The sequence below is a fragment of the Eucalyptus grandis genome, chromosome 7, assembly GCF_016545825.1.
Source record: "Eucalyptus grandis isolate ANBG69807.140 chromosome 7, ASM1654582v1, whole genome shotgun sequence".
In the NCBI taxonomy this organism is placed as follows: domain Eukaryota; kingdom Viridiplantae; phylum Streptophyta; class Magnoliopsida; order Myrtales; family Myrtaceae; genus Eucalyptus; species Eucalyptus grandis.
Window position 1 is genome coordinate 1,351,826 of NC_052618.1, and position 20,168 is coordinate 1,371,993.

Sequence of the window (20,168 nt, forward strand, 5' to 3'; positions counted from 1 at the left end):
CGTTCTCATGGTAAGGTTGATTGTGATATTTCAAGTAAAATCAATGGGAAGGCCAATTGTGATATTTCAAGTAAAATCAATAGGGAAGGTCAATGATATATAAATTAATATTCACTATCTATTATTAAAGTATTTATTTTGATTTAGTTAGATAAAACACATTGACTATATAAATAGACAACTATCGTTCGTAACTTATATGTTTTTATGATAGGCCAAAATACTTTTTCTAGAAGCTAGGTCCATCCCCTATTCAATTAGGGACATATTGGATCGGCAGTATATTGCTTCACCTACACGAAATGGGCTAATTTGTTACATTGACATTAGACTATACAAAAAACTTGTCTCGTGATTGCTTGCCACTCTAATATGAGGAACTAGACATTTCTTATTGGAGGAAGACAAAGTCGTGTTGGCAAGGAGAGAAAGGGAGAGGGGGGAATGATCAAAGCGGGAGTTTTTCTATTAGATAATTTGTTTCAAACTTACGAAAACTCAAAAAAAAAAAAAAAAAAAAAGGAATTGGAGCTGCATTAAGAAGATAAAAAAAGACACTACTGGTCTTTGAATGCATTCATGCTTTTTTTGCCTACAAAGACCAGTAGTGTCTTTTTTTTATCTTCTTAATGCAGCTCCAATTCCTTTTTTTTTTTTTTTTTTTTTTTTTTTGAGTTTTCGTAGGTTTGAAACAAATTATCTAATAGAAAAACTCCCGCTTTGATCATTTCCCGTTTTCTCCTTTCTCTCCTTGCCGACAAGGCTGTTTTCCCCCCCAAGAAGAAACTAGATCGAAATGTCTTCTTCTTTGAATAGAAGAAGTGTTAAAGTGGCAAGCAATCACGGGCAAGTTTTTTTGTATAGTCCAGTGTCAATGTAACAAGTTAGCCTATTTCGTGTAGGTGAAGCAATATACTGTAATCGAATAGGAGATGAACCTAGTTTAAAATAAAAGTATTTTAGTTATAAATGATAATCGTCCTGATACTATTTATATACTCGACGTGTTTTATCTAACTAAACTAAAATAAATACTTTAACTAATAGATAATGAATGTTAATTTATATATCATTGGCCTTCCCCAATTGATTTTACATGAGATATCATAATCAATGTACAACCTCAAATCTACCCAACACTTCCTATCCCTCTGGAAAATCAGACGCGACCGGAGCATGAACTTTGGCGGGGGTCGCACGGAGGTAATGAATAAAATGGCTGCTTGTGTGACAGGTGGTCTGGTCTCTTTCCTATTCAAGAAGTCTACACACGTTCTCAAAGAGCGGTTGACAAAGTTAAGTTTGTGTTAAACTTGCCATGGCACGGGCCCCATGTACAGAAAAGATTCGTGCGTAGCTCGTTCATACCCCCATTATCCATTATTATAGTCAGGTTCGTCCGGAAAAAATGTCAAATTGGAGAAAATAAAGTCTTCTCCCAAAAAAGATTAGAAGAAAGTAGATTTTTTTTTTTTTTTTTTTTCACTCAACTTGGAAAGTTAATACGCAATGAAATCGTGGGTTATGCCAGGGTTAGCTAATGGTTTTAGTCATCAGCTTCCTTGATTGAAGCAGGTTTCTATCGCGCATCCAACATCTGAAGCACATTGAATTATCTCCAAGATGATAAGTCATGATTCAAAGTGACCGACACTAGACGGTGACTGAAATTGCTGGCTACTTTTGGTCATGAAATTCGTCCTCATTATGCCCCCACCCTCAGTGAAACTATGAGAAGAACCTGCAGTACCCGTGGCACTGGTTCGTTGACTTGGGCGACTGATGGTTCGTCCATGTGGAACTCGTGCAACACATCTGGCATCGTCATTTCTCCAAAAACCACGGGCCAGCACAAACCTTTGTGGTACGCGTGCTTGCAACATGCAAGCAGTAGACACACTTTGCCGTCCTTGAAATCCCTCGGTGAATAGCAAAGTCCGTGTTCCTGGCCTTTGTTTCATTGCTATTGCATGCGACGATCACCTGCGCGTGCACACCAAAAGACGACAAGCTCCGTTGCCGCCTTTCTGGAGGATCCTCAGCTCCGGCGAGGAATCACAGAAAAGAAATACGAATATGCAAGCGATCGGATTGAGGAAAATGTTGATTTCGCCGGCAAAGCAGGACTCGAGATGGATGGCGACGGTGGTGGCGAAGATGGGGACGATGATGAAGATGATAAGTGAGAGAAGTGACGAGGTCATCGTGCAAACGAAGAAAGAGCCACTCGGCAGGAGAAAGGAGAACTGAAATGCACGTCAAACGCTTAGGAATTGGAGCAGCAACAAGCCTCTCTCTCTCTCTCTCTCTCTCTCGATCTTCTAGGCGTTCCAGAAGCCTTGTCCACCGTTGATTGGTGCCGGAAACCACCGCCTACCATGCGACATCCGTGCTCTGCAAATAACGGTGTTCTCGCGCTTGAGCTTCGAATCTGGGTGCTCCATCAAGGAACTCGAGTTTATTGAACCAAGGAGAATTTCTTTCGACTTTCGATAACTTGGGGCCTTCAAGCTTTCTGATTTTCATCGAGTGTGGAAGTTGAGAACATCATTCCATTTACGCGCGTATGTTGAAGATATTGTTGCCCATAATTGATCATAATTGATCTTTATTGATCTAATTGGTATATTTAGAGAAAATTAGAATTTTGTATATTTGGGAAATTATTCTTTCCTCATTTTGTATATTTCTTTTCTCTAATTAGTTCAGGCTTGTACATTATTAATAGGGCTGTAAGCTGTATAATTCTCGACTTCTTTCCATCTAATATTCTGACATGGAGCCCATCTTCTAGCTTCCGCTCCTTTTTTGTCTTCCCTTCTTCTTCTTCTTCTTCTTTGTCCAAACCCTTTTTCTTTCTTTATGTTCTTTTGTTTCCTTTCTTTTCCCACGTCAAGCTTGCAAAATTTTTCTGGGCTAAATCAGCAAGGAAACAAAATGCCGAGAAACCAAGCTTCAAAATCCGGTACATCCCAAGATCCAGAAATTTCTTCTAACGTCCAAGGATTCACCTTTGGATGAACAAACAAATCTGGTGACAGAAAACCAGACGCAAGAAGAGAATCAATTGCCGACCCCTGAGGAGAGACAAGGTTTTGTTTACCCCAATTCAGGGCAAATTTTTCGGGCCCATATGTTCAATGGGTCCCAATCCAAGTTCAACCTATTCCGGGCCAAACGAGTCAGATGAATTCGACCCAAAGTTCCACTAGCTTTGCCGAGAGAATCAATGGCGGGCAAGGGGAGGAAACCCACAACTTAATAATGAGTCTAACTCCGGTGGAATGGGTTGGCCCTTCTTGAGTCAAACCGGTTCGGGTACATCAGGATTTGGGGCAAATCCTTACCTGACCTATGGAATTGGATTCCTTCTCTTCGCAGGCATCATTGCAATCCATATTAAAAGCTAACCCGGTAATTTAAAATCACTTTATTCGGAAAAAAAGAAGAAGGTAATTTATTGTGTACTCATACATATTCAAATCCAGTGAAAATATTTGTAATTGGATCGAGACATTAACAATATATCTCAAATTTTTACTTTCATTAACCAAAACTTCAGCTTTTTGTGGATATGTGCACTACAAGTCCTAAAATTTTTCGCAAAAGTACAATTGAATCATAAAATTTTCAACAAATCTAATTAAGTCTTAAAATTAGTACAATCAAGTCATTTCGTTAACACCGTCAATTTATATAATGGAAAACACTAACGTGGCTTTTATATTAATTTCTCTCTCCTACGTGACATTTTTATTAATTTTCCTTTTAAATTTTATTCAAAATAATTAAAAACAAACTAGAAAGAAGAACAAAAAGGCGCAAGAGCTTGCCAATGTGTGTTGCCATCACTGGGTGACCGTTGCTACGCCCAAGCAAGGCCCCCTGGGGGCTAGCGAAACTCGCTAGATCTAGGCGACGCCTCACCGGCCCTCGCCTAAAGCTAGGGCGGCATGCCCATATCTAGGTGACGTGGGCCCCCACTGGGCCGGCGATGGGCCGCAGTTGCAGCCCCTGCCCCTTTTTGTTCTTCTTTTTCCAGTTGTTTTTTCTTAAAATTATTTTAACTTTTTTTTTAGTTTTTAAATATTATTTGAATAAAATTTAAAGGAACAACTTAATAAAAATGCCACATAAGAGAGAGAAATGAATTTAAAAATGCTACGTCAACGTTTTCCGTTAAATAAATTCACGGTGTTAACTAAAGAATTCGATTACACAAATTTGACAGGTTTTGAGACTTGATTGAATTTTTTTGAAAGTTTTAGGACATAATTACACTTTCGCGATAAGTTTTAGAACTCATACTGTACATGTCCATTTTATTTGAAGAATAAAGATCTAGCTCAATAAAGTTAAATAATGTCTCTTTCGCTACGTGTAAAAATTGAAACTTTCATTTGTAAAAAAAAGAAAGTCTCCTCTCATTAGATTATATGTTCAAAAGTCTACTTTTAGTATAATTTATTAGAAAGGTTGGATCAGAATGTTACTCACGAATAGAAAAATACATATTTTCCCAGCATGGAAAGTTAGTAACGATGGTGGGCAGCATAAATGTTCAGCTAACCGTACCGTTAGCTTTTGAAACAAACGGTCATGCTTGTGCCGGAGAAAGGAAACTTTCGTGTTGGGTCCCTGCACCGTTGGCTTACCTATTAACAAACTGAGCAGGTATAAACTAGGGCGCGCATGACAACATTTTTGAAACAGAAATCAATTTTTATTTCATGGATGAGTTTCTGAGTAAAGAAACGCGTTTGATAACGATTTAAAATTTCTATTTTTGAAATAAAAATTCTTTTGGTAAAAGAATAAAATTTCTATTTTTAGGAACGGCGAATATCGGCATCCGGTGGTTGGAGCCAACTTCCGGCGAGCGGCGGCAAGCAGCCGGAGTCCGACGTGCGGTGAGTGGCGGCGAGCGGCCGAAGTCCGGAGTCCAACGTCCGACGTCCGGCGTTTGACGTCTAGAGTTTGGCATTCGACATTCGGCGGTTGACAACCGGCATCCTGTATCCTACGTCCAAAGTTTGGTGTCTGACGTTCAACTAGCTGGCGACCGGCATCCGACATCCGGAGTCCAGTGGCCGGTGGCCATTGGTCGAAGTCCGGCGGGCGGCCGAAATCCAACGGCCGGTGGCAAGTGGCGAACGTCCGGTTGTCGGCGATGGGCCTCCAGCGTCCAACGGTTGTCGATGAGTAGCTAATGACCAATGGGCATCGGCATTTGACGGCCGATGGTTGACAATGGGTGATTAGAGTTAAGTGGCCGACGGTCGGCGGCGGGCGTCTAGCGTCTCACGGGAGGCCGGTGGGCGATGGGCGGTGACAAGAGTAAATGATGAGAAAAATTTTGATTTCTCATTTTTGTTTCAGAAATATAAAAGTTAAAAATTTTAACTTCAGATTTCTATTTTAAATCTATTTTTGGAATAGAATTTTTTTGCAGAAATAGAAAAATTAAATTGCATTACCAAACGGATTTCTGTTCCAAACATGTTCCGAGGAGTAAAAAACAGAGAAATCGAGAGATAGAAATGTTGTCATGCGCACCCTAAGCAACTCTAGGAGGCGAAAACTAACTTCAAACCTCATAAGCGATTATTGCCGAAGTCAAAAGAAAAAAACGAAGACATAAAGAGCCGAGAGAGGACGGTGGACTTCCCTTGGAAGCAAGATGTACGGCAAGTCTCTTTGCTTTCCTTGTTAGACTAAGGACTCGTTTGGTAACGATTCTATTCCGAGAAACAATTTTTGAACAGAAATAGTTCTTTTTTTTTTTTTCTTTCCAATGAATAATTTCTAAGTATAAGAACGTGCTTGGTAATTGAAAAAAATTTCTACTTCAAGAATAAAAATACGTTTTGTAAACTTGTATAATTTTGTTGTTTCTTTTAATTTTTCAATATTTTTATTATATTTCTCTTTTTTTTTTCCTTTTGGTCGGTTATCGGCCCTCGGGCGAGCTCGAGCTCGCCCAGCCAAGGCGAGGCTAAGCCTCATCGGCCGGCACGAGGCTCAGCCTCGTCGGGCCATTGTTGGGCGACGTTGACCTGGCGATGGCCTGGCCAGGCTAAGCCTTGTCGGTGGCTAGGCGAGCTCGGCCTCGCCGGGGGCTGGTGACACTCTGGCGAGGTCGCCGGCCCTCAACGGCTGGCGGCCAGCCACGGCCAAAGGAAGAAGAAGAGAAGAAAAAGGAGAAGAAAAAGAAGAAGAAGAAAAAATGTTTCTAGGAATTGTTCCCAAGAACAACAATAAATAATTTTTTTCTAGTTCTTGTTTCTGTTCCAAATCTGTTTCCGGGAATAAAAAATAGTTTTATGTTCCCAAGAACAAAAAATTTACTAAATGCGTTTCTGTTTTTTTTTCCTCGGAACAAAAGAACAGAAATTTTTGTTCCAGGGAACAGAAACAAAAATAAACAAACAAGCCCTAAAGAACCATCTCGACAATACATATTTTGCTCTATTGTTTTCACGAGGAAGAGGAATCATGTTAGAATCATTGTGGCGGGGCAGGTCGGGCTCCCGGAGACGAGACGGATGAGCTCCTCCCCATTGAAAAAGCTCGATCTAGAGATCCCCATGAAGGACAGAGCGGAGGAGGCGGGGCCGTGGAGAAGGAGCCACTCGGAGGCCGAGGGGCCATCCGCCGGGCTCCAAGAATAAGTGGAAGCGGCCGATCTTTGTGACTATACATAGTTCTAACGCACTTCACAGCCTTGTGATGGAGATAGCCAGTGGTGCAGATGTAGCTGAGTACGTGGCCTAGTTCGCTAGACAGCGACAGAGGGGTGTCCGCGTGCTCAGCGGGAGGGGCACGGTCACCAATGTCACGCTCCGGCAACCCACAGCCACTAGAAATGCAGCAGTTAACCCTTCAACTTCTCAAATCAAAAGGAAACCTGAAGTTGCTCCTCGGCCATGGAAATCCTTATTCAATGATCTTAAATTAGCTGCAAGAAACTTTAGGGCTGAAAGTCTTCTTGGTGAAGGTGGTTTTGGCTGTGTACGTGGCTTTACAAAAGATACAAGCAGAGAGCAGCCTGCTCCTCCTGGGGTTACATCTACAGCCACTTGTGATACAGAGATTAACTCCTCAGTTTCATCTCCAACCGCTAGTGATATAATGCCAAAGCCTTTCACCAGAACTGGATGCTGCAAAGTGTGTTCCTTTTTTGCATGAGGATGTAGAATGGCCCGTGATATGTCATGATTATAAAGCTTACAGTATCCTATTAGACGCCGTATATAGCATTAGTTGTGGTGGCATCTGATTTACGACCCCAATGCCAAGCTTTTCTGGTTTTGGACTTGCAAACATTTTTCCCAAGGGAGATAACTCTCACTTCACCTATGTCATTGGAATGTACAGCAATACTGCTCGGGAATATGTGATGCAGGATACAGGCCATTTGAGGATGAGAATTGCACAAGTAACCTGCATAAATGCGGTCAAGTATTATTATTATTGACAAGTCAAAGTAATCCCATTGTATAGAAAAGAAGAGAACAGCCCCAATCTACACACCTCACGCACAACATGTGCACCAGTTATGATTAGGAACTGAATTCGATTAGGTAGATATCAACCGAACCAAAGACAAGAAAATGAGAGCGATGGTCATATACCGATGCACTATCTCGTCCGATCTGTCCCGATACATGTGACCACCATTTGCAGGAATGGTAGAATCAGCTGTAGTTCCTGCATCCCAAGCTAAAAGGTTGCCACTTTTTTTGTTTTCTCTGTTTTTAGTCCTGCATGTAGTCTCCTAAATGATGCTATTCCCTCACCTTCCAGTCCACCATCTATCTACTATTTCTCATATTGTTTGCCTGGGGAGGAACCTAGAAATTTTGCTGGACCCTCATGAGTTGGTGTTCCTAGGTGATCTAGATCTACTTTCTGTGGTACGCACAGGCTCTGGAAAATACATGAAAGTTGGACCTTGAGGGTGCAAATCAGGCAAGTTCCTAACCCACGTTAATAGAATGTCTGCTAAGTCCTTCAAATACCCAATTAATCCCTATCATTTTTTCCTACCGAAACACCGATTCACAGTTAGTGTTCTTTCCTTTATGTGCTTTCTACGCCGCATGTCCGAAGGGTTCTTGGTTCCAAATGATATATCTAGAGCATGTCCAAGTAGCTGGTTAAGTTCCGCCAGGTGTGGTAGTTGTCTGTCCTACATGCACTAGATAATTCCCAAAAAACGTTGGTTCATACTATGATTAGGTATTATTTATTACTTTGTTTTTGCGCTTCAGGGGCATGCAGCACATTATGTATACTTTCTCCATCGTACTTTCCTATTTATTATGCTGGCCGGTAAAAGCATACTTGAATGAAAGACACCTTGGTGTAAATACCAATTTTTCAGGGGGAGAGGGGGGAGAGGGAGAGAGAGAGAGAGAGTTTAACTTGGTTGTAACACCTAAAATCTGTGGAAAATATTAACATATGAATTCTAATATAATATTCATGATTTTCTATGTTTTAAAATAGTTCTTTTTAGCAGATAAGTCCATCAATGACGTTTTACTTAAAAAAAGAAGAATAAGAGTAAACAAATCTCCTAATTAAGGTTAAATTTATTTTAGATAGGTTTTGCTTTTCTTTAATCTCATATCTCATGAAATTCATTTTTATTTAATAAAATATACCGAAAATCTTTCGAATTTTTAAACATCATCCATCCTATTTATATTTCAAATGCTTAGATTTTTTTCTTTTCTTTTTTTTAGTAGCGGTCATTTGATCTTCGGGTCAAGATCTGTGTGCATCGACCGATTCTTGAGCAATCTTAAATATGTGTAAAACTTTGACAATGCTTGGAACAAGATCTTTTACCACATAAGATATTTTTTCTAAAAGGAATTATTAGATTCAAATTGTAATTCTTCTTGGATTTGCAGACTTACCATTTTTGTTGGCTCTCTCTCCCTTTATTATTATTATTTTTATTATTATTTTTGCTTTCCCTGCATAAAAACAAGGTCGAAGATTCCACCCATGAGGTGTAATCACAATTAGAAGGTAAATGCCGATGGCATGAAGCAATAGAACACTTGGATATGAAATTCAAACGTAAAGCCTACAAAAGCCCACTTTGGGCCGGATTGTGTAATATTTAAATCAATTATCTCAATAACGATTTTTATTCTTATAGGAAAATTATGAGGTTGATAAAATTTTCAAAATTAATTTTGACTTCCAAAGTCCTTCTAGTGAAATCATATTAGACTTTGACCTTTCAAAAGATAGGCGTATGAAAGCTTCAGAGTGATTTTACCAAAATCCAAATTCACTGCTTGAAATCTGGTCAAAAAGAGAGGAAAAAAAAAATTGGTACTTGAAATTACAATGTAGTCATGTACTTATCAATCATAAAAAGTAATTGAAATATTCTCATTTAAGAAAGAGCATTTAGACATGTTAAATTAGTACTTGCTCCCCTCTCGACTTGCGCTTTGCCCTCGGGGAAGGTCCTAGGTGACCAGTTATCGGCCTTGGCTGCCCCTCTCCCCGTCAACGGCGGAGCCCTTAGTGCAATCATGGTGGATTTGGGATGGTGAAATGAAAAGCTCAGCCGTCGCCCTCCAAGCACCACACCAAGATCGCCGTCATGGAGGTCAGGAACATCGGCATGGCCATCACCCAGACCATCCTCACCCAGGACCTTGCTGACGAGCTGAGCCTCAACGATGCCAAGCCCGACAAGCTCCCTGGCGAGACGCTCGACCTCTAGCAAGCCACGGCGTTCCTCCCCACGTCGACTACTGCATCGCCGGCCGGTCGACCGAATCAGAGATAGATGAAGGAAAGATCAACTTCCATAAACGCTGAGATCTCGGCCTCTCTCTCTCTGAAGGGAAGAGACGACGGAAGAAGAAAGATGAAGGATGGCATGTGAGAAAGATTTGTGAGAATCCTAATAGAGCGGGTCCCGTGGGACATCTGTCAATCAACAAATAGACTATTATTTTGCTGAGTTGTCAATCACAAGTGTACCCAATATTTGAGTGATGAATTCAACCATTTGGCAATCGATGTCAACCGTCCAGATCTGAACGATGCGATGGACAATCAGGTTCTGGATTCGTCCACCTCCAATTGCCTGAGCATTGTCTGTGCTGATCAATCTGGAACTGATTCTTTGCTATTCACTGGCATCGAGCTGATGGAACTCAACGAAGGAGACAAGGTCCACTCCTATATCGAGGAGAGACTCGCCTCACGTCTAGTCGGGCTTGGGGCGCAAGTTACCGTGGTGGCAATCCTACTCCAGTTTCTCGGCGAAAACGCAGACCCAAGCTTTTCAACTTCACTCAGAGGCAGTGCAGAAGAAAGGCGGCATTGACACCGCCAACGCGAGGTGCACATGGTATGCGACCTCGAACGAGGAAGTCCCCAAGATCTTCTCCTATGGCTTTGATTACAGTGACAAGCCTGAGAACAATGGCTTCTATGGTTGTGGAGTTTATTATGCTCCTCTTGATCATCCTCTCTCGAAATGTACGTGAGTTCCTTTTAACATACTTTTTATAAAGTGGTACGATGATGAAGATATGTTAATATAGCATGTTACTAGATTTCCTTTGTCACATATGATCAGTTATATCTAATAGAACTAGTATATTTCACGATCATGTTGTTGGACTCGTGTTAGAATGTTGTGCGTAAGATGATATTGGCCTTAGATGGTTTCTCGGTGATGCCTTGGCAGCGTTAAATCTGCCACTATTAATTGCACAAATGATGGGATAGATATTGTTTGGAAAGTCTTATTTAGAGCGTTATTGTATTTCCTTTTATGCTATGATTGGTTAGATCCGATAGATTGAGTATGATGATCGGTGAAATTTGATAAATCGAGTATGTTTCGTGAGCATAATGTTTCTTGACTTACATTAACAAATGTGCATGTGATGATATTGGCCTTAAATATTTTCTTTATATTGCTTTGGCGGTACTATGACTGCTCCCATAGATAAAGATGGCGTACGACATTTGTTGATTTGCCGTGTCACACTGGGGAAATCAGAGCTTGTTAGTCATGGCTCAAAACAGTCTCATTCTAGTTTGGAATAGTATGATTCGAGCGTCGACGACTTATAATCTCCAAGAAGATACATAGTTTGGAGCACCCATAAGAACATTTACGTGTTGCTGGAGTATGTTGTCAACTTTAGAGCCCCTTGCTGCTCAAGAGGTAATCGGATTTTCTTTTCCATTCCTGCTTTTGCATTGGTGATATTTGTGTGTTTGACTTTATCTGTCCTATCAACTAGCCGGATGATTTGTGAAATTTATATGCAATAGGGCCGTTGAGAACTCCGGAGAAGTCATGGAATCTTAACGCCCCTTGGATCCCATTTAAGGAACGAAAACCTTCACTGCATCTGACATCAATTTGGTCTCCAAGTATTATAAGGCTTACAGGGTAAGTGCCACATCAACATTGTCATCACAAAATTCTTGTCTTGCAAGCATTTTTCTTTGAGAAAAAGTAAATGAAAGCGTGCGTGTGGAAACATCATCTTCCTTCCCTTAAGATCTTAATTTTATTCGAGCATAATTCCGAAAGTTTAGTAAAAGAGAGGCGAAACCAGATTTCATTTTTCTATATAAAAGATATAAGGGCAATGTCAGACATGATGGTAAGTTCTACTATGAATTTTAGATTGGTCATTCATGATTTATCAATTTGTCCGAGAAAGTCCAATAAATCATGAAAATAAGATAAATTTTGTCCTTCATATTTACACAATGCGTAAAAAAAAATATTAAAAATAAAAAAGGCTATTCATTTAAAGGCTTAAAATGTGGGGAATTTTAAAGAAAATCCAATTAACACTTAATCATCTTTTGTTGGAGGTGTGACGCGGCCATCCACCAACACCTCCCACTTAAAATTGAGTCCCTTCGGTGGCGGCACCTAAGAGAGCCATGCTTGGCATCCGTCCTCTGTCGCTGCCTAGCTGCCCTCAAACGCCTCTTCGCTGCCGCCACCTCCATCAGCAAACCTTCCTTCTTGCTGAATTCCTCCACGATCAGTGCCTCCTCATCCAGCTGTGACCACTGGCGCCACAAGTGGGACGGGACCGAGTATGACCGCATTGGGGCAGACGTGAACTGTCCCTAGTGCTTGAAGCAAATCCCCTCCTCTTCTCCAACCGCCCCCTCCATTACCGGCTGAGAGCCCGACGTTTACCTAGCCCTCAACCTCTGCCCTTGCTACCGGACGGCCTTCTACTTCAGGCCTTTCAAGCTGGAATGATTGTAGGGGAAGCTCCATCAAGATTAGCCAGGTCTTTGCTAGGGACATGGAGAGGCATTGAGATGCATCGTGTGTGAAGAGCAAAGGTTCCGGTGAAATGGCAGAGTTGCCGTTGCTGATGCCGAAGGAGGTTTGCAAGGCGCTCGACAAGTTCATTGTTGGGCAATAAATGGCAAAAGACTAAGTGTTTAGAACCGGCATGTGTAATCAGTACTCCCTAGTCATAGACACTGTGCGAAGAGTGAAAAAGGTTGCAGTGAAACGGCAAAGTTGTAGATATTTATGCTGAAGGAGCTTTGCAAGGGGCTTGACAAGTTCGTTGTTGGGCAATGGGAAAATGTCACAAACAATTCCTAAACTTCCACTTAATGTGCAATCTCGTCCCTAGACTTTTAATTTGTTCAATTTGGTCCCTGAATTATCGATAAATGTCCAATCTAGTCCCTGACTATTTGAAAATTGACCAATTTTGTCCCTGAGCTTTCGATTTGCTCAATTTGGTCCCTAAACTATTAACAAATGTTCCATTTAGTCCTTTCGTTTGTTCAAACCGTTAAGTGATGACGTGAAGCATTAATTGATGACGTGGAACTAAGTTGGATTACTAGAATTATGAGTCAATATATATCTTTAAAAAGGAAAACAAATTAGGGGTCAGCTAGAGATGAGAGCATTAATCACAAAAGCAGAGAAAATAAGTGGTTATGTATCTTTTTTTGGACGGTGGCCACAATTTGACTTGTTTTCAAGGGAGTTCCCATGTGAATATTCCACATGTCCTTTTTTATTTTATATTTAAGAGACTAAAAAGCCATGGAAGCCAATTTCGTTAACTTTAACTAATGGAAAGACAAAATTGGTCAATTTTCAAATAGTCAGGGACTAGATCGGACATTTATCAATAATTCATAGACCAAATTGAACAAATTAAAATTTTAGGGACGAGACTGCACATTAAGTGGTAGTTCATGGACCAAATTGAGCAAATCGAAAATTCATGGATGAAATAGAACATTAGATGAAAGTTCAGGGATCATTTGTGACATTTTCCCTTGGGCAATAAATGGCAAAAAGTTCCGTTGTTACGTTTATGTTCGGGGATTTTCATTTGTGGTTCATTTACCTGAGAGGGAATTTGTGTAGAATTTGCATATGCTTCTGCTTCTCCGATCATCCCTAATTTTTCGGTGAAGAATTGGGTATGAAAAATACTAGATAATATGTGGTATTTGCGCTGCAGATATAGGACATGGGGTAAACAAGTCAAACAAATGGATCAGGTCGAACTAAAATTTCTGATCTAAATTCACTCATTTTCATACAAAGCAAATTTAGTAGCCCATACTTGACCCATGCTCTACTCATACATTTATATTATCAACCTGTGGAAGTCCATATCCATCAACTTGGCCCACTTTAAGCTCTTATGTGAATGTGTTATTTAGATAAAATTTTGTATCAAATTTAAAAGTAAAATAACAAAATAAGAAGATGTACATAAATAAATAAATATAAAAACCTAGAAAGAACTATAACAATGTGCATGTGTTGTAACAAAACATTTTTTTTTGGATGCATGCTTTACTCAACAAACTAAAAATTTAATCCTTTCTCAATAATTTGCGTCAAATTCCATGGCCTACTTATCCTTTCTCGGCACGTATTGCATAGTGACAATTAGCTGGTGTAGTAAATTTACGTCTCTCTCAATTTCACCTTACAATTCCACACTTAGTATCCATCTCTATCTCTCTCTCTCTCTCTCTCACACACACACACACACACACACACACACACACACATCGAATTCTGCCAAGAAAAATATATTGTATTTCAACTAAACATGAAAACGAACACTTTGTGTGCAAATTTAGAGAGCCAATGTATGTTCAAGAAGAAAATGAACCGCTTGCGGCCTTGTCGTCAACAAGCTAGTAGGCCCCGAGTCTCCATGGGCGTCCCGAAACGATCAATAAAGGTAATAGTTACATAAACACAATGAAAAGACAAACTACCATCATAATCAACATCCAAACGATGATGAAAAGTGGAATTAGTGACTCACAAAAATAAAAAAATTACTAACCCACCGTTAGGCAGCTGCGTTGGTTGAAAGTCTCTCATTCATCGCCAAAGTCGAGAGTTCAAACCCGCAATTACTAACATGCTAGTCTCCCTCAAGGTATAATCGTCGTTAAAGTCCGAATGTGCCACCGGGTGCTGGAGGACCTTGTGACCCCGAATAGCATAAGTGAAAGGGGGCTCAGGTGGATCCTCAGTTACCAAAAAAAAAAAAATTACTTATTCATCAAACACCCAAAGCAAAAAGCTAATATCCTCTCAGAAAATACAAGTCCAATCCAATGTATTAATTTCATCATGTGCCCACTATCAGCATGGGTGAGCAAAGCAATCATTTAAAACATTGTTGACTGACAGGAGATGGAAAACACCTCTTCCGAAAGCATTGCGTTGAAGCCGAGTTCATTTCCCGCCGATGCCACACCGCCCCAAAATTGATGTCCACGGCAGCAGTGGCCCTACAACTAGAAATTGCCACGGAAGAAATCAATAGATTGAAACGCTTTCAGGCATGAAAGCACATGACAAGCGCACGCAAAAGTGAAACTCGGAACCCTAGAAATGGAGGAACGAATAGAGTACATCGGATTGTGGGGAGGCCAAAGTGAAGGAGTGGACGGAGACGTGGAAAGGGCAACAATCGAGGGAGTGCGGAGAAAAGAAATCTGGGCGATGTGGCAGGAAAAAGTTTTTCTTTTTTGGTAACACAATAATAATTATGGGAGCTTCGTTATTCTTCCTCAGTACAAAAATGTCTTTGTTGAGGTTTTACTGATATTAAAATTAATGAGATAATGCACATCCTCTTGTATAAAAGCATCATCGATTCTGTGCCCTAAATTTGTTTTCAAGGTGATAAGTAGGTTAGGAATAATTAACGTGAATTAATATGTAATTGAATTTAATCAAGTTCAACTATATGAATAGATTGATTGCAAATACAAAAGGAAAAGGTATTATTACCTGAAAAAGTAAGAATATCTTTGATTAGATTTAAAGGAAAAGAGAACAAAAAGGAAAAGAAAAAGAAATTATAGAAAATAATACACTTTATATTTATTAATGGGAAAAATAAACAAAAAAAAAAAAATAGAATATCTCAGAAAGAATAGAATAATATGAAAATAAAAAATCAAAGAAAAAAGCTTGGAGGCGCCATGGCACCAGCATTTCAACCTCTGTCCTAGGCGTGGTTAACGGGGCCGTCACCTACTTGGGCCGGTCTCGCAGCCTCTGACAATTTTTTGGGTTGGGCCGCATAGGCCAAATAAAAATAAAATAAAAATAAAATAAAAGATTGCCTACATTGAATTCTCAAATACCGGTTTCAACAAGAAATGCTGGCCCAAAAGAATTTCCAGCAATTTATTGTAGCTGAAGTCTGAATGAGAAGAACCGTGTATTTTTACATAGCAAGCGAATTAGCAATTCAAACGAGCAAGCACCCCAGTTTTGTGAGAAACAGAAATACAACGAGATGATTATTGAGAATGAGAACATGTGTCAAAGACATGCCACAACGTGGAAAAGCTCCATACATAATAAATTTCGCAGGAAGAGGTACGTCAAATAGATACAATCAAAGGTAATCATTATCATTAAAACACTGTAGAGGAGAGATAAGGTACCAATGCCCAAGTCTCAATTTCGGGCTTCACCTCACCACTTCTCAATGGATGACTTTATAAACGTAGCATAACTCATACTATATTTTCTCTATTGACATTTCAATAATTAGGAGTGAATATTTATATGGAAGCCAAAACTCCGGCACCAAAAAAGGAAAGAGGAGAAAAAGAGAAAAAAATGGGGTTGAATGCCGACTATTTATAGGCACATTGCCGCAGTTTATCATTGGCTTCCAAAGATTGGTGGTGTGGTGGCATGGATATGTGTTGGTCCCATCCGGAAATGAAGGAGCTGCATTCCTTGAATTCACCATGATTTGAGTTTGGATGCCATTCCACGGCTAGCGCTTCCCTGTCTTGTCCTCAATATCTGATGTACTTGGCATGTATGGAAGATATTGGATAGTCTTCAAACTTTGACAACTTCACTCATCCAGGGACGAGAATCCGGATCTAGTTCAAGGCAGCCAGCAGCCAACTACAAAGCAATCTGGGCACCTTTTTCTGAGTACTCACTTGTGAGCCTTGGATCCATCAATTCGGGCAAAATTCTTTCATCTTCCCTATGTGACCAAAGTACAAACGTCCACGACCAATAAGGTCAAACGGTTTTCATTGACTAGTTACTTCAAAAATACAAACGATCATTTTTAGGAAAATATTTTCCAAATCAATTGACCTTTTAGTTTTAAAGTTAAATTTTGCTACTCTAAATGATAAATAGGAAATTATAATGAGAATAAACACAAATCACGATCTACCGCATGTAGCCTAAAGCACATAAAACAAAGAAACAAATAATACCTGGTATGGATTTACGTTTTTAAGTAATTATCTATTGCTTGTAGGACGGACGACTACCACATTAACCGGCTACTCTAAGAAACCTAGATTCTCCGTTATGAACTAGGAACCCTTCAGACATGTAGCGTTGAAGCATATAAAAACTTACAGGAAAGAACTTTAATTATGAATCAGTTTCCGTAATTACTGGTTGTGCATCCTATCAAAAGCACCATACCTGATGGGGATCAATCAGGTGTTCGAATGGTATAGTGGACTTTCGGTCGTTAATAAAAAAGAATAATAAAACCAAAAAAGACAATACAATATATATATATATATATATTTCACTTGCCAGCATTGCACGATTAACGTGGATTACGAATTCGCCTAATATGCACCCTCAAGATCCAATTTTCATATACTTGTAATCAGCCTTTATCATTCCCAAAGGCTGAATAAATCTAGATCACCTAGGAAAACTGACTCGTGAGGGTCCAGCAAATTTTACAGGTTCCTCCTGGACAAAAAAATATGAGAAAGACACCAGACATTATTCTCAGAGGAAACAACAGTTGAGAGATGCCTCCGACGAAGAAAAGGACTGCAAGTACTGAGCACCGATCAGTCATTCCACAAGGTACGCTGCGCGTAATGTTCCAGAAGTTCAAGCAAGAAATATGCAATATAATCCATCCAATGATAAGATACCCCAAGGACTGAAAGTAAGGGAATAACATCATTTGGAAACACTCCCCCTCACACTTAATCCGAATCTCTTTGTCTAGTACTAAGTGTGAACATATTTAATTAAAAAGACAAATGAGGTATGGAAATGTTTGAACTTAGGACTTCTAACTCTGACCTCTTTGTCTAGTACTAAGTGTTGACATATTTAATTAAAGAGACAAATAAGGTATGGAAAGATTTGACCTCAGGACCTCTAACTCTGATACCATATGAGATTTTGGTAGACTACTACCAACTATTCAAAAAATTTAAGCTGTTAGATGAAAATATGGTTTAATATTTAATTACTCCAACACATACCATTCCTGCAAATCATGACAACATATGAGGACAGAGTAGAGACAGGATGCACAAGAGAAAATTAGGTTATCGGTATATGACCGTCCCTCTAATTTCTTGTCTTTGGTCACGATTGATATCTACCTAATTCAATTCAGTTCTTTGTCAAATTGGTGCACATGTTGTGAATGAGGTGTGTAGATTGGGGCTGTCTCTCCTTTTCTATGCCACAGGATAATTTGACATGTCAAAAATCTTACTCAACCACTTTTGTGCAGGTTATTTGGACATCTCTCATCCACAAATTGCTCGTAGAAACATACACATACCACGCATTAAGTATTCCGATTCAATATAGCCAAGTGTTCCTACGACAGTGCCCGGAGTGAGAGTCATCTCCCTCGAGAACAGTTGCAAGTCCAAAACCAGTAAGCTTGACATTGTAGTCCTAAAAAGACGAGTAATGGAAAAGTCAAACATCGTGATTAAAAAGGAAAAGGAATGTCACCCCAGCTTTTGCTACCTACATCATCTAATAGGATCTTGGAAGGTTTAAAATTACGAAATATCACTGGCGGTTCTGCCTTCCCATGAAGAAAAGCAGAATCTCTGCAGCTTGCAGCGCTATTTTCGTCTTGTTACGCCAAGTGAGAGGCAATTCCGCTACACAGCCCACAAAGAACACAAGAATTAACTAATAAAATATTTGTCATCACAGATAAATCAATATTGCCTTTCTGAAGTCACCATAGTCAAAGATACTTTGGTTAAAACTGATACCAACTTTTGAAAAATAACTGCTGAGAATTAGTAGGCAGGACAAGAATATGGTAGAAACTACAGCAGATTCCTTTCTTTTTCATGAAAATGAAAATAATGCTTATGCAAAGGAATATGCCCTACTATTAAAAACATTTAGTATCTTTCGAGAGTTGTTCAATTGGCATGTCCCTTCCATTAAATATCATTACTAGCATACTTGCAAGCCTTGTACTAAGTTTGATCCTCAATACGATACAACTCTAGTGTTCTTGCACCTAAATGACCAAGTTAGAGAGAATTAAGCCTCAAGATTCCCTAAGATGTACTACTGAGAGACAAAGATGATAAAACGTTACTAAAATCACACACGGACGAAGCTGCTAGAAAGTGACATTTCATGACCATATCACATGATCTTCCGCTATTTCTTTTTCTTTTTCCCTGGCATCGAACTATAATGTCCTCTGAGTATATGATAACATTGAAAGTCTCTGGTATTGCATCCTTTGGTCGGTGGCACATCAAAAGCAATTTACATATATAAAAAAATTCAGGCAGAAGAACATTCAACAGAGTATGAGCATTGTAAATTATTTAGAAATTATGGTTCCGAACCCTACAATCTTCGGAAAGACGTCCATAATAAGGACAAGTGACATTTTTTCCTCCTTAAAATTATTATCCAGATTCTAGTAGCAATCAAATAGTTTTCGTGGGAGACATGACTTCCATATCCATATAGGTGGGTCGTTTTTACCGTGAGTACTTATATAGTACGAACATAATGTAGGACATGTCATTAAGGGCACCAAGCACATGTTAAAGGACAAGTGCGCATACTTTCAAAGAGGTGATCTTTCAAGCTCCCTCGTTGCATATACTCATATATAAGAAGCCTTTGGTTCCCTTCCACGCAATATCCAATTAACTTTACCAAATTTGGATGCACTAGATGACCAAGAATACTCACTTCAGCCTGGCACGTGGAAAGTGCAAGAGTTCAAAAGTCATACTAATCCAGAAAGAAAATATCATCACATGAAATATTACCAGCCATCGTTCGTAAGCCAGCTGCCCACTTAGCTCGAAAATCTTAACAGCAACAATCAACCCAGTGCCAGGGCTGGCAGGAGCAGTCCCATTTTCTTCAATCCAACCCTTAAAGACTCGGCCAAAACCGCCTTGACCAAGCAGACCCTCGGACTAAAGTTTCTTGTAGCTAACTTAAGATCCTTTAATGAGAATTTCCGCAGCTGAGGAGCGACTACTAATTTCTCATTCGTAAATCCATCGTACAGAGCCAAAACCACCTTTACCAAGAAGACTTGCAGCACTAAAGTTTCTAGCAGCTAACTTAAGATCTTTAAATTTGAATTTCCGCAGCCAAGAAGCAACTTTAGGTTCCCTTTGAGTTTAGAAGTTGAACGGTCTGCATTAACAGTGGTTGTAGACGAAACCACAGTAGGAGCAGGCTGCTCTCTGCTTGCATCATTTGGAATACTTTGTGCTGCTCAAATACGAAATTAGCATATCAGACGAAACAAGTGACCATCGAACATAGGGAACAATAAGCACCAAGCCACTTCATCTAAACAGGA

The 20,168-nt window shown here is 39.7% G+C and overlaps 1 protein-coding gene across 1 annotated transcript; it reads right to left on the bottom strand.

Moving 5' to 3' along the window:
- Nucleotides 1–18,412: 18,412 nt before the first annotated feature.
- On the bottom strand, nt 18,413–20,158 carry LOC120295661 (probable serine/threonine-protein kinase PIX7; the record flags this gene model as incomplete). Its single annotated transcript, XM_039316952.1, has 4 exons — nt 20,120–20,158; nt 19,621–19,773; nt 19,411–19,546; nt 18,413–18,471 (listed from the first exon to the last, which is right to left on the bottom strand). Coding segments are annotated over exons 1-4 (387 nt in total), but the record flags the coding sequence as incomplete, so codon positions are not given.
- Between the last annotated feature and the right edge of the window lie 10 nt (nt 20,159–20,168).